The 15,693-nt window shown below is 37.8% G+C and overlaps 1 protein-coding gene across 1 annotated transcript in view; it reads right to left on the bottom strand.

Annotated features, from left to right (window-relative positions):
* Nucleotides 1-662: 662 nt before the first annotated feature.
* LYST (lysosomal trafficking regulator) overlaps nucleotides 663-15,693 on the bottom strand; it is a 69,452-nt gene continuing 54,421 nt past the window's right edge. The window contains exons 41-52 of the mRNA XM_075708503.1: nucleotides 15,068-15,224; nucleotides 13,939-14,079; nucleotides 13,314-13,531; nucleotides 11,716-11,946; nucleotides 10,823-11,012; nucleotides 9,778-9,914; nucleotides 8,950-9,048; nucleotides 5,279-5,418; nucleotides 4,894-4,991; nucleotides 3,010-3,166; nucleotides 2,726-2,797; nucleotides 663-1,340 (exon numbers count right to left, since the gene is read on the bottom strand). Of these exons, the coding sequence (XP_075564618.1) occupies nucleotides 1,202-1,340; nucleotides 2,726-2,797; nucleotides 3,010-3,166; nucleotides 4,894-4,991; nucleotides 5,279-5,418; nucleotides 8,950-9,048; nucleotides 9,778-9,914; nucleotides 10,823-11,012; nucleotides 11,716-11,946; nucleotides 13,314-13,531; nucleotides 13,939-14,079; nucleotides 15,068-15,224 (1,779 nt within the window). The 3' untranslated portion in view covers nucleotides 663-1,201. The remainder of the gene's footprint in view (nucleotides 1,341-2,725; nucleotides 2,798-3,009; nucleotides 3,167-4,893; nucleotides 4,992-5,278; nucleotides 5,419-8,949; nucleotides 9,049-9,777; nucleotides 9,915-10,822; nucleotides 11,013-11,715; nucleotides 11,947-13,313; nucleotides 13,532-13,938; nucleotides 14,080-15,067; nucleotides 15,225-15,693) is intronic.

Here is a 15,693-nt window from a genome sequence, read left to right on the forward strand (position 1 = left end):
GAAAAAGCAAAGCAATTTAAAAGAAAAATGTAACTACATCAGACTGGCGTAGCATTCTTGTTTTACCATTCGCATGACTAGCAGGCACTCATTCATGGTGTCAGGTTTAGAGGTCTTCAAATCCATCAACTGAAATGTTAATTTTTGATCTGGCCTAAGAATTCAAATTTGTTAAGCCTTTCACAACTGGAGGCTTATTTTTGTCCTCAAAAAAATAGCACCTAGGAATAAATAACATATTTGCACAGTGTATCTGTGTAAACTCTTCCAAATCATCTGATGCCTATGAACATTGATTATTCAAGCAGTTAGATTCCAGCATTTTACAGTGTATTGAACTTCAGTGACGCTAGAACAGGGGCACATCTGTGCCTTCTTTAATACTTTTTTTTTTTTTTAGAGCTCTGGAAGATAAGCATTGTGTGTATATAACATATACTGCCACAGAACCGCAATAACTAGGTGTTACCAAGTTAGGGAGTTAACACTACATTAAAAAACAAAACCAAAATGTGATCTCACTATTGCTTCACTATGCCATGAGTTGTTTACCCATCACTAAGACAAGTATTTTATTTTTGTCTGTTGTAAAGACCATTATACTAACAGAGAAGATGGCAAAAATTACAAAGATAACAGAAATTAAATTCTTAGCGTAAGATGGTGCAAATAGCACCTACTAAGTTCTTTGCTTCTCAAAAAAAGCAATTTTCAGTGATCTTGGATTTTTAGGTTTTGGGTTGCTTATCCCAGAGCTAACCATACCATGCTCAACTAATCAGATATACATATGCTGACATTTTAACAGATATTTACAGAACTTTATGCTGCCAATATTTTACAACATAAGAAGGGGAATAAGCATTATCAATCAATTTTTTAAATACTTCTGTCCAAGAAGTGATAAAAAAAATACTATCATGTTTTATATTGCAGCATTTTGACTTGTATGTTAGAGCATTTATGAGTCACTTCGCTGGTATTGGAGTATATGACCAGAGCTTCCTGGTGACCCGGATATGCTTCAAGTTTGTGCATGCACATATGCAATTTTACACCACCTTAGAGAGCTCTTTTTTAAAAGTCTATTCAGTCATTCTAGAGACATTCAAACTACTTCAAAATCCAGTTAAATAAGATTCTATAATTTATTTTGGATTTAAAGTGCATCAGAGACATAAGTTAGCAGCAAAAATAGTCATCACCCAGCCGCATAGCTGCTAAGGAATGAATAGAACATGGGTAGCTTCAAGCGCTGCTGGTCCTTGCGACACCAAGCTATAACGTTTCCGTCACTATTAGCTGTGAACAAGTGATGACCATCACAGGAAAATGTAAGGCTGAAAAACAAGAAGACAATCTCTTTTTGTATAAGATTTGGCTATTTAAAATGCTAGAAGACATTAAAAAAAAAACACCATACAAGTATAGCCAACAAAGATTAGTTCTCAGGGGAGACCCAGTGCATACATTAACATAGTAATACGTTTGCATATACCTGCTTATTCATTTTTGTAACCAGACTAAACTACAGCTTTGTCCAGCACTTCAACATGCCATGCAGTTTGGTACTCGTTTCTTTGCAGTGTCAAAGAAAAGGGTAGGATCAGTAGCAGCATCCTACTCTTTCCCTGGGCTGCCCCTTCTGCTTCTGAAAGGAAGGCTTTTCAGCAACAGAACTCAGTGCCCTCTGAACTGGCTTGCTGACAAAGGCAGAAACTAAATCCATCAGATTTCATGGCACAGCATAGGACTTTTGTTCAGCCGGGCATTTCTTGCGCTATAACAGTAGTAAAGCCCTTCAGTCACGCCATGGGTAATGTTAGAGAGCACGAAGGTCAGCATCCATTTTCTGTCTCATTTAAGCAGGAAACTTTAAATTATTAAATAGCTACTAAATCATTATCAACAAGCTTTGTGAAATATGCTTCTTAAATGAGGTAACAAAGACAGTACTGCTATCAGACAATGTTTTTAATTTCTAAAAAAATGGTGATTAGTGGTTTGGATTTTAAATGATATTTCAGCAATGGTCAAAAATTTTCAGAGTAATTTGTTACTATGCTAACATTAAGATGATAAAATTTTGGCATAACTAAGACCTCTGTGGAGGGTACTATACCACTGCGGATATCAAAGACTCAGTCTTTTGACTGTGTTCTGAAAACACTTTGGCATGAGAATAATTCTGCTTATATAAATCATCAAGGGGACTCAAGAGAAAATTACACAAGCACTCCAAAAATGGCAGCTTCCGGGCTCCTCTGAGTTTCCTTTACTCCCTTCTCTACCGTTTCCCTCCAGCATCAGAAAAAAGCAGTCAGGGAAAATGCAGTGTTTTCATTTATTTGTGAGGGAGAAAAAACTCTGTCTATTTGAGGCTGACAAAGTTAAGATTATCTCATGATTTTTACACATATTCTGGGGAAAAATATTAAACTGAAGAATAACAAGAGTAGCTATTGTTCAGTTCTCAAGGGAATCCTGCTAATTTCTATCTGCCAGAAGCAGAACCTAGTTATTACTGTCATTACAAATACAGTACACTTGTGCTCTTTTTGCTTTCATGAATAATTAGTAGGATTGCATTGCTCTTTTTAGACATGGGTGTTTACCTCCTGTCCTCATGTCAAATCCACGCTCCATACTCAAGGCTATTTTGTTGTGGTCACCCACCCCCAAAGAAAAAAAAAATCCATTTATTGTATACTTAAGATCTTTTTACCTTACAATAGGTTTGGCTGACTTTGAAAATGTTATTTCTCGTACTGGCTTCAAGTCCCATGTACTCCACAGTCTGGAAGAAAGAGTAATTTTTCTTCACATTTAATTTTATAAATATTTCAGTGATAAACATCACCTATTTAGCACCTATTAGGATTGGATACTGAACAACAGCTTGTCTACCTTCTTTAAAGCCAAATATCAGCATGATGTTTGGCTACATGCTCTCAAACTGTGAGCCTAAGTTATAAACCATTTTGATAAATAAAAGTTTTAAATGCTTACCTTACAACTCCATTTTCAAGCCCCCCTGCGATCACATTGACAGACACTCCTTCAGGCTGGTTAGAGAAAGCAACAGAGCAAATACTTTCCCTGCAGTGTACATGTCCCACGAGATCTCCATTAACTGTCCAAAGTCTCAAATCACTACCCCCTCCAACTGCAACAGAACATAGCATGGCAGTATTAAAAAAAATAAATCTAGACTACAGCTAGGTCTTTAAGTGTTAAAGAATGCAACTTCTTGAAAGATCAGAAGGTTTACATGACTCAGAGTGATGTGTGCTGCAGTAAACAATTAACTCTTCTCTCCTTTTGTGACAGGGAGCATGCAAACCACCACTGCAGTGATTTAGAAGACATCACTTCATATTTATGGAACATTGTATTTACAAAATGCTATATGAATTTACTTTTAATAACCAATTTTCATGTATTAACAGGGAAGCACTAAGAGGGAATTCATACTATCTACTTTAAACAGCTAGTTCTTGTACCTTGGCTTGCATTTTAAGCAAAATACTTAAAAGTAGCAAGCACAATTATCTTACCTGGTTATCTGGTATTATTTGATTCTATCAAAGAGCTAATAACCCAGCTACTGCTGTGTTTTAAAAGGGATTGATATTCACATCCCTTGCCAATTAAAGAAGAATACCATCTATACCATCTTCTCCAGAAAAAAATTGGTTTGTGAGCTACAGAAATGGAGTTGACAGTCTCCATGTCAGTTTAAAACCTAAATATTAGTTTTCTGAAACTGCCAGACTAATTTCCCCTTGTCATTTAACACTATAGACTGTGCTATTTTGCTCCCCCTGCCCTGCCCCAATTTGGAACAGTTTCAGTTTCAGTCTATGGAGGACTACAGTGAGAAAAGGTGGCTAAAAGATACTGTAGTATGTAAGACCCATCTTACTCAAGGCAAAAGAGAAAGAAAATTGGCCCAGACAAAGTGAGAATTGGGTCAATAACTGTCTTTTAACCATATGGATAGACAAAGTTAAGCTCTCTTCCTCCTTATTCTGTACTTCCTTGCATCAGTGGAACCATATTCTGTCATTTAGATGGAGCCTATTTCCCCCACAGTCTCAAGTCAACACAATACACACAGGTATCCCTTATATACAGTAAAATGGTGTGAGGATTCTGACTTGGCCCTGCTTTACCGATACATAGTCTTGTAGCACACAGTCAATCTTCAAGTCAATCAGCATCTTGATTTATGAAATACTCAAAACCCTACTGCTCAAATAGGTTTTAATGCTCTCATCCAGAAACAGTACTTTGTGGAAAACAAGACAGTACAAAAACCGGCTTTAAAATAAGATGGGGAGAATTATTTCCCTCTGTAGACCCCCCAATACAAATATCTACTATTTCTGCTTTAGTATAGCTGTTATTCCTCTTTGCTTTAATCTAGCGAATAGCTAAGCAAATCTATGTTTGCTTCTGGGGATATGGAAGCATTTAAAGTGATAGAGTGAATAACAAAAATTCTGTTGCTCTGTAATACACTGTACTCCCCTGAAGAACTGTACCTTTGACAATAAATCCCTGTTAAAAATGAAAGCAGCCAACTTCACAGAATTTAGGTCTCCCAGGAATCTGTTGAAATTTCAAGTCTTGTTATAAAGAGATCAAGCTGTTAGCTTTTATATCTCTACATTTTACTCAAACACCTACCTAATCATTTCTGGAGAAATTTGTATGTCACTAAGTAAAAAAAAAAAAAAAAAAAAAAAAAAAAAAAAAAAAAAAAAGCACTCCTATTTGACCAAATGCATCCTCAGATGATTAACACACACTCAGTAACTAATACAATAGCAAGTCTCATTATTTATTTGGTCTCCAAGTCAAAACGGCTTTCTTGACTGCTAAATATACCTGAATCACAAACTGTTGCAATATCACCGGTTGTTTCGCTAGCTGAAACTGCAGTCACAGGACTCTTGTGTCCAGCCAGACTCTGGACATAGCACAGCCTGGAGAAAATAAAAAGAACAAGCCTAAGTTCAGACTCAAACACAGAAAAGGTTCTTTGAGGAAAATATTTAAGAGTTATATTAATTTCAATCAACATTTTGCACGATGATGGTATTTTTTGTATTCTTTCTAGAATTCCAACACCCTTCATGGGAAAAAACAGTAAGGGTTTGAATTCACATTAAGATATACATGGAACAGATTCAGTTAACTTTAAAAAGTTAAGGATTTGGAAAAGAGGTATTTAAAAGAAAGCCATTGGAAAAAGTTACATATATACTTGTACCTGTTCAAATCCCATATGATGCAGGTTCCATCTTTGCTGACACTTATCATTATACTGTATGGTTTGCACACAAACAAGCTTGTTATTTCTGCTGTGTGACCATACAGATGGACTTGCGACTCCATTTCTATCTCTGAAGGCTGAAAAATAGCAAGATAAAACATGAACTCATGAAAAAAAGTTATTGTCTTTTGTCTGAAAAGGATAAGCCTAGGGACAAGTTTAATTCTTAGATTGCAAAAAATGGTTCCCATTGCTTTTAATGTCATCAGTTCAGCAACATTGTTAATGCTTTATTATGTTTAATGCTTTATAATGTGACAAGCCATACATATCATTAATGTTCAACTTTTTGCTTCCAGTGCTTTAGTCTAAGCAAACATTTTGATGTGGTCCAATGAATCGAAACGAACAACTATTGTACTACTTCTGTCTCAATTACACACCTTGAAATCAGCTGATCTGTTTTCTGCAAGACTGCTGTTTCCACATGACAGCAAAATGACAGTCCTCAATATTTTCACATCTAAAGGAAGCGCTTGGAAACACAGAAGGAAAACCCAGCTCAGCAGTTATCACTGTGTACAGTAAATAACTGGGAATTCCTCAAGTTGGTGCCAAGTCCTTCAGTGATACCAAGTTGGAAAAACATGCAGGAAGTCAGGTTTAAATATAGAAACTGCTAGATAAAAATTTAAAGCAGCAAATTTAACACCAAATAACACTTCTTATTCAAGTTATATCATCTGAAATGATTCAGACTTCCTGAAAACTGGCTAAGTCGAAGGAGCTGCTTAATCAGAATACTAATGCTTTAATTAAGACAGCTTGCTGTACAGAGATTAGAAGAATCTTTGTAAAAGAAAGGAACATTTTTCTGCTTGTTTCCTCACATGTGTCAGAGCACATTGTCTGCATTTTTGTATGAGGGTACAGGATGCATATAGCAGGTCTACAAAAAGCTTGGAAGCAGAAACAGACAAGTTAAAATATACATCTGGTTAATTCAGTCTGTAGAAAATTTACATGTCTTTCTGCACTAAAAGGGACAATATAATCTATGTAATATTTCAGAAGTCAATACACTTTTTGACAACAGGAAGATCTGTTGTTTTGCTCTTGCTACTGAGCATCTCATCCAAGTAAGACACACTTCGGAAAGCATCCAGTTGTCATTCTCAGAACAGTGTCGTATCTCACATACGCAGATCCTTCTTTAATCCATGCTCAGCTTAGAGAAAAAAAAATTATACCAAATTTTTCCATAACAGCAACAATCAAGACTTCTGATTTTCTGAAGAACAACTGATTTTGATAACACTTTTACTGTGCTCCCCCCATCTCCTTTAAGTGTTTGCTGTTGATCTTCATTTCAACACCTGAACTGAAAACAGGATTCACCTTTAGCAGCTTCTCTCTATAGCACTAATAGCAATGGTTCATTGATTCTTCACTGGGTTATTCAATAATATTGTAATATTGTAATGAGACAAGCTGGAATTTTAGCACCAACTGTATTAAGGTCTAATAAGTTGTGAAATAATTCTCATGCCTAAAATGCCATTCCCTTTTTACTTCCTGCTTGCTTTTAGATGACAACCACTAAAACAGCATCTAGATGTGGAAAAAGATGCAGGTATGTATCTACCTTTAAATAGCAGTTCTTTCTGTTGGTTACCCCGAATGATCGCCTGCAGCACTTGAGCGGAGGCCTTAAATGATCACTGCCCAGTTTGAGTAAAACAGATTATTAAAGCGCTCTCTTTCCATTTGCAGGACAACTCTGACAGTCAGCAAGTGAAGGAAGGAGTAATTTGTACAACCAGAAAGCCTTTGCTGAGGTTTTCATGAAGGTATGACTTATTGTCTAGACAGACCACAGTTTCAAAGCAGTACTTCATCAGGTTTTTGACCATCTTAAACAAAGGCTAGGCAAAACAGAGCATCTGAAGTAAAACACTGAAGTATTTTTGTATTCTGACAGCATGCCTTTGAATTCCCATATCCAATTAACAACATGGTATCTGGTTTATGCCTATGCATTGAATTTATATAAATGTGAAACAGGGCAAAATATTCATGTTTCAAGTACTGCATTATAACAGACTGTTCACTTTAATCACCGAACAGCTGACAAGATGCATACAGAACAGATGCTAGGAAGCACATTTGCATTCCCTGCAGCCCTGACTTGGGTAACTGACAGCAACAGGAGCTAGAAAATTGGCACGAGGTCAGTCTGCCTGGGGCATGTAAAACTGTCAGTCCTGAGAAATTCAGCAGAGATGGTCTTGAGGACAACATCTGTGCAGCTGAACAAAAATCACTTGTTTCTAGGAAATGCAGGGAACTTAAGAATCATAACCCCACTACTAGAGTTTCTTTTTAGCATTGCAGAAGGCAAGTACATTGAATTTCTATTTTAGTGCCTCAAAAAAAATTTAACTGGAATCCAGGTCTCAGCACAGGTTATTTACAAGCTCACTATTCTGGTGAGCAGTTAAGGTGCTTGACTTAAGATCCAACTGACTGAAGCTTGCAGGCTTCAAGCTCTACTTCATTTTTTAACCTCAAAGTGCTGCTGAGCTCAGGAAGTATGAGTGGCAGATCACCAGAAACTGGAAGAAAGCCAAGGAAGAAATCACTGTATGTTTGTGCTCTTCCCAGTCTAAGCATCTGCTGTTTGCCACTGTTGAAAACAGGACACTGGGTAGGCATAGCAGATCATACCAAGGCTGCCTCTAGCCATGCTAATGTAGCAATTCAAGAGCATCAAGAGTACACTACTACAAATGCGTTTGCCAATACCTGTGTCTGTACCAAGCTACATTTGAGAAATCTGTTTACTTTTGTTGTTGCTCTGGGTAATCCTGTAGACAAACCTGAAATGACCTGTCAAGAATGTTGCAAACTCCTTGTATGAAGAGTAGAAGTTACTGCTGGAGAAAGTCAGACAGAAGCTCAGAAACTCAGTCTGAACCAGAAGATGAATTTCAAGTTCTGTTTGTGTTTTCATACCATGCTTATCACCACATAGTATCAGGGTGATTTCTACTACTATCTCAGTATCTTCCACTAATGCATTAAGTAATGCAAGTTATTTTTCTCCCTTCCTTTCTCACAGGTTTTCCCCTTGGGGAACGTGACATGAAGAGGCTTAGTGGTTAATGCATACGCTGTCAGAGGTTTCATCCCGGCTCTCTGTAGTATAAGTGCCTTCTGCATTTGAAATGTTGTTTACTTTGGGGAAATGCATTCCACAGTTTCAATTAAGGCTTTGAAAGGCTCTGTCTCCTTCACAGAAAAAGTTACTCCTTAATGTAGGGAGCTTCTTTGTGCCAGAGACCTTCAATTCCAAGCCCTAGCCCAAATACAGTGAGAGCTGTATGTACAATCAGTTATGCACCCAGATGATGAGGGCTGACTAAAGGCTAGCAGTACACAAACAGCACCTTAAGAGGAACCCACAAATAAACATGCTGAGATAAATCTATTTAACAATGTCAAAGAGAATCCTTCAAAAATAAAACTAAACAAGCACTTGATCTTTTTAGCAATTGTCCTGAATATAACATATTCCCCTTTCCTCACTTTTCCTGTTTAAAAAAAAAAGACTGTAATAGTTAACACAGCTAAATCCTTAAATATAAATCCTGTCCAATAGAACTTACCATATTGCTAGTGAATCTGTTCATATATGCTGTGATGACACCAGACTTACTACCTGTGAACAGCTGACAACTGTCTGGCACCCAAGCACAACTTGTTACCTTGGAAAGACAAAACAAAGCCAGAAAAAATTAGAACAGAACTGCTGTTTTCATTATGCCATAGCATTTGGTCAAACTGATTCTTTATTGGTTAGCCTAAGAAAAGCTAAAGAAATCCAAGAGTTTAAATATACCTGCTTTAGGTCATATTTGCTATTACTTCAGAAACAAAGTAAAGAGGAAAATTCTGTGTAGCCCAGAACCCACAGCCAAAGAGTAGTGAACTACTGCGGACTTCTACATCTACAGCCACATCATCAGCCAAAAATCTTTTCGGTAGAATCTCACCAACCATTGGAGCATAACAGAGATTATGCAGTGTTCCCTAACAATCTTTTACACAATCTTTTTTCAGAGGAATCCTAAACTATAGTGGAGTTCTGCTTCTAATGTGAGGCACCTACAGTTTTTTCCTGTATCCATTTTTCTTGGCCCAGAAAGTAAGCTTTTATAAATCCACACCAATATTCCAAAGGAGGGAAAAGCTACAAAAATCAAATGCCTTCAGAAGGGACCTTTACCTAGTATAGGAACACATCCAGGAGCAAGATACACTGGAGCAATGAGGGACACATTCCAAAAGAGAATCAAACAGATTAAAGACAGTTGTGTTTGGATGCTCATCTCAAAAAAGCAAGCAAGACTACCTACTGCCAAGTCAGGCCACCACTTAAATCAGCAATATTAAATCGAAGACCAAGAGACTGATTTTTTTTTTTTTTTTTTTACCTGATGGAACTGTGAACTCTGTATAAAGTTTACTGGAGGTTCACTTTGCTTGCTTTTCAGTCGTAAAATGTTATCGGCATATCCCCAGCTCAGGATAGCTGACCACTGAATATCAGTACTGTGCATGCTTCTCACACCTGAAGGAAGGCATATAATAATATTGTGTCACATGCGCAAAGAGTTGATCACTTTGATAGTCAACAATAAAAGTCTCAGGTCCATGTTTTCCCACAAGCTAGACTATAAAGCACTCCAAAGTTTCAAAATAAGATTATTTTCTGTTACACTATGGCTTAATCCATAGTGTACTATAAACAAACATAGTTTTCAGACTATGTAAACATTCAGTATTCTCCAAAGACAGTCTGGAACCTGGACAAAGCTTTTTTGCAGAAATGTTGCATCTGTTGGGAGCAGAGAAAAGGGGAAGAGGCTGATGATACTTCCCAGCTAGAGAACTGACTGTTCATAACTTCAAGAATATTACTTATTTTTGTTGACTAAATGTGAAGCCATTTATTTTTAAAAAAATCTTCACTAGTACGCATTACAAAGAAAACAAGAGTATGAGAACCTGTTTATACATTATCAGTAAGAGTCCCTCCAAGAAGTTTATCTAAAAGCAGGAAGATCCTTCAGCTCTCTCTGCTTTTTACCAATGGCTTTCCTCATTCTCTGCCTCTAAAAACCATTCCTTGAATTCCTTCTGTTACCACATGCTCTTTTCACCTGTTCTTCAGCTCTTCTTGGACTGAATCTGCTGGCAAGTTCTAAACTTAAATCCTCATGCTGCAGTCTCTTCAATGAAAAAAATCAACTTAATTACAGGATGCCTCTATGTAGTTTTGAAAATTACAAGTAATATCCACCCTCCAGGAAAGGTAGCACACGTGTGGAAGCTGTTACTGGATTTATAAATCAATCTTTGGCAAAAGAGACTAAATTTGGGAATTTTGCTGGAGAATAATAGTGGCATTAGATTGAAATTTTTTATGGCTCATTTTTGCATGTATTGTGCACATAAAGAATAAGCAGAGATTCATACCTTGCTCCTTGCTGTATATCATCAGAAGGCAAAACTTGCGGGACAAGCCGCAGATAGCTTTAGTTGGTAAAGCCTGGAGAGAGCCAAACCTTTCTCCATGTGGTTGGCTAAAGCAGACAACAGGATCTGGAGCACTTGGGGAACCAACATATTCTCCCCACTTCAAGCCTTTTATCCATGGTAATGGACTCTAAACCAAGCACAGATAAGATTCAAATTAAAAGGTGGTAAAAAGTTCTCAGAAAAATATTATTTCTGTAGTAAGGGAGAATCATTCATATCACAGTCCCATAAGCAATCACATGGTAAGGACTGCTGAAGTATTCTAAAAATACTAGAAAGACAACTATGAAGCACTGTAGTATCATCAGCTCAGCTATTAGTTTTAAGGGAGTTCTCCCACTTCTTTTAGGGCTGAGATAGCAAGCTTGTAGTTCAGATAGTTCAGTGAAAAATACAAATTTCTTTAAATGCAAGGATTCAGTTTCTCGCTGGACTTTAGGGAAAACAAGTGTTTGAAGTGGAAAGTTAACTGTCCTACAGACAATGAAAAAGCTGAGGATGGAGGAAAGCACAGTACGTGCTTACCTACTATAGTTTTGCACACAGATTCCAGAATTCATCACTGAAAGTATAAAACTGGTTAAGTGAAATGCTTTCCAACACCTGTTTGCTATATGCACGATAATTCTGATCTGTCTTAGTTTGACACAAAATATATCACAAATGCATGAAAATAATTTTCACTATCACTTTCCTGATTTTGTGTATTTTCTTTACAGTACAGTATGGGCAGTAAGTTGCAGTTTTAGGAAGGAAACTGTAAACATAAGGGCACAATAATTACAGCATATAAATGTAATTAAACTGTCTTGCAAGTCAAAATGACATACTGGATATATTATTTCTTTAGTGTGTTCTCTGGTTTCTCTGAAAGCAAACTGCACTAGTAATCCCATGGCAGCAGGAAGTTCTCCTTCCATGATAAGCCTGGATCCAGGTCTGCTAACATGTGCTGTGTGGAACAGCTGGCGAGGGGTTTGCCCATATGTTTTTATCATTGTTTCAAGGGCTCTTCTCTGAACAGGATCCTCCACAGCGGAAACATCCATCCCAAAATAGGTCTAGAGAGGGAAAAAAAAAAAACAACGGGAGGAGCAAGAATAAGCTTATCCAGTTTGTCTTTGGGAAAGATTTCTCAACACATGCACACAAATTTAGAGGCAGACTCTTCAGTTGTTTGGTTAAGACTTGGACCAGAAGCCATCCCACAATGGCTGTGCTGACTACAGAGCCAGTGAGAACAGTAACCTTGTCACCACTTTACTGGAGACAACTACCACAAAGATTTATCATGTGAGCTGCTCCTACATGTAGTCCATGACTAATTTCTGTCACAGAGGCTTTCTTAGTAGACCTTTACTAATCTGTGCAAAACCAGCAGGGTTGCTGATGATAAACAAAAAATTGAAAAAGTTTGTTTTCTGTACCTCTTTTTAATTAATGTATTAAAGCTCTGGTTTGGGGTGGGGAGGGAGGAAGAACCTTCATATTTCAGGGGAGTGAAAATTCTTCCTTTCTCCATTTGTCTTTTTAATGTCTCTCTAATTGTATACCACATACTTTTCCTCGGTCACATGGACAAAGGCCTTGACTTTTCCCTTTAAAAAACAATGAACACGCTCACACAAACTTAGTATTTGAAAATTAAGGTAATAACAACTAAATCAATACTTAAACACAAAAAAAGGGAAAACGAAGAGAAGCATTTGGATGGCTACTCGAAAAGAAAGAGCCACCACTGCCAAACACTACTGTTTCATTAACTCTTCCAGCTATAGAATGAATGCTAAACACATGGAACACATTTGAATTCATTTGAGACCAGGACTGCCTGGCTGAGCAAGCCTTGTGATAGCAAGGATTGAAGCTGAAGAATACAATCTGAGATATCCTTGTTACAATTAAGTAGTGAAACTCTGGTATTCTTTACATTAAATGAAGACTTATTTGAAACTACATTTCCTCAGGGCAAAGTGCTCATTAGAGGGACAAAACACAGTATGTACATGAAGGGAAGAACACAAATAATGAGCTCAGGACAAACTGAACTATTTTAATCGTATCAAAAGCTGCAGCACAATCTGCCTGAATGAAAGGCTTCTTTTGAATGAAATGGAAGCAGACACACAAACACAATACCTGTATACCACTGCAAACAACTACCCAGAAAGCCTAAACCCCATACCTGATCATGCCCCATGCCCATCTCAAGGCAAGAAAGACCAGCACAAATTCAAAGTCTTACAACAGTCCCTGGGATCTTATCAGTTCTGCACTGAAATGGTTAAAGCCTGTTCTTATTCTTCAAGACTTCATGAGCAAGGGATCTTGCTTCATGCTGGATGCTTTCCAAGCCAAGTCAGTCCAAACCTTCCCCCACTGAGATACTAAGTACAATGAACAAACGGACTGCTGAACAAATACTTACTGCAGGATGAAAGACATTAATAGCCTGAACAGAGGCCTTGCCTTTTTGCTTATAACCAAACACCAAGTCAATCCAGTGGCAGATTGTCTGGGAAACATGGTCAGACTCCAAAGCCTGACGATGAATCAAGATGAATAGACGAGGATCGTTACGAGCCCAAGGTGGAAGATTGACATGGTTAACTCTGTCACCATTTTGACGTACTCCAAAATCAAAACCTAGAAACAGGGAAGTGAACGTTCCAATATTTTAGTTCAGAGTAACTTCAAAAAGGCCTTTATAGGGTTCTATAAAAGCTAACCATTAAGCACAGTAATTGCTGATCAACAGGGCAGCACCATTAACAAGTCCTTCCCCAAACACATTCAACCTGTACATACTCATTCAAATGGAAAAATCAGACAATAGGAAACTCCTTTGCACCTCTGACATAATTACAAAAAAACTTCCCTTAAGTCCTACATAACAGCATTTGTAGCATATCCTGCAAATTCGTGCCAGATTTCTCCTATACATCTACTGCTTAGCATATTCAGTCAATAGATATAAATGTCCTCAGTTTCAACCCATAGGCTCAACTGCACAGCTGGTTTGGGTATATAGTTTTGGTATCCTCTCAGTATACCTTCTCTGTTAACCAGAAAGTCGGGAAGGTAGAAAAATTCTGGGATAAGCTCCTTTACGTCAGTCATTGATTCATATGAAGAGAGTCGCCAGGTTGTGTTGGTAGAGTGAAAAGTTCTGTCTGGGATGTCAAAACTTTGATCTGTAAAGAAATTCAAACTGAGTTTGTTACATCGATGATGGACACAGTAGCAGTTGTATCTGCAACTTCAAGTATTTAACTGCTCTCCAGTTAGCTGAGAACATTTAGAATTCTTCCATCTCAATGACTATGTGTGTTACACATGGACTGCAAGTCAAATATAGGTGTGCTAGTTTTGGCTGGGATAGAGTTAATTTTCTTCATAGTAGCTAGTATGGGGCTATGTTTTGAATTTGTGCTGGAAACAATGTTGATAATACAGAGATGTTTTCTTTATTGCTGAGCAGTGCTTTCACAGAGTCAAGGCCTTTTCTGCCTCTCACACCGCCCCCCCAGCAAGTAGGCTGGGGGTGCACAAGAAGTTGGGAGGGGACACAGCTGGGACAGCTGACCCCAGCTGACCAAAGGGATATTCCATACCATATGACATCATACTCAGCATATAAAGCTAGGGGAAGAAGGAAGGGGGGGGACACTTGGGAGTGATGGCCTTTGTCTTCCTAAGTAACCATTATGCATGATGGAGCCCTGCTTTCCTGGAGATGGCTGAACACCTGCCGGCTGATGGGAAGTAGTGAATGAATTCCTTGTTTTGCTTTACTTGCGTGCACAGCTTATTGCTTTACTTATTAAACTGACTTTATCTCAGCCCACGAGTTTTCTCAGTCTTACTCTGCTGATTCTCTCCCCCATCCCACCGGGGCTCTATGGTGCTTAGCTGCCGGCTAGGGTTAAGCCACAATAGGTCAGCTTTTTATTCTAGATACACTAATGTATAAATGTAAGATGTACAACTTTATGGTTTAGCTAGCTTGGTAATTTCAGAATGTATCTATTGTGAAAGCATACCAGATTTAATTTTACTGAACTCAGCTATTTGCAATTGATAAACTATGCTAAATAGAGTAACATGTAGCATTCCTGGGTCATTGGGACATTGGGACAAGGCCCAGATGTGAAAGGCAAGTGTGAGCAGAAGTAACCTTACCTTGATAGGCTAAAAACATTTTAGTGAAAGGTGGCAGCCTAACTAGGAAATGAAGCACAGTTCCACTGTTGGAATAATGAGATCCGTAGTGATATGGTTGTACAGGGGGCATTGGATCATCTTCTCGTGCTCCTTTACGGTACTCTTCTTCCAAATACTAGGAAAGTAGTAAGAAAAAAAAAATCACAAGCCTCCTGCTTAGACTGTATTCCAATAACAAAAACAAAAGCTTGCTTAAGTTGTTTAGGAATAAAACTTAAACTTTCAGAGGAACATACGTTTAAAAGTGATTTGGAATCAAATACATTAAATGTCAAAAGACATGCGATCACTTTTACAATCCAGTTAGGTATCAAAGTCCTAAGCCAATTTAAATGACCTGTTTTCCATTATGTATTACTTTGGCTTTTCCCCCTTCCCCCCTCTTGTTTTCCAATTCTGCAGTCATTGTACAGGCTTTTCAATACTAAATGGAAAAAACAATATTTGCAAATAATGCAGTAGACTATGATGACATAGACATAAGTTTGAAGGTCCAGCTACAGATGCTTTCCATCCCCAGCACGTTGTTATTTCCCACAGCCTTTAAAACATTCTGAAGAACAAAAATCAAAGAGCACTGTAAT

This window comes from Pelecanus crispus, chromosome 3, assembly GCF_030463565.1.
Source record: "Pelecanus crispus isolate bPelCri1 chromosome 3, bPelCri1.pri, whole genome shotgun sequence".
In the NCBI taxonomy this organism is placed as follows: Eukaryota; Metazoa; Chordata; class Aves; order Pelecaniformes; family Pelecanidae; genus Pelecanus; species Pelecanus crispus.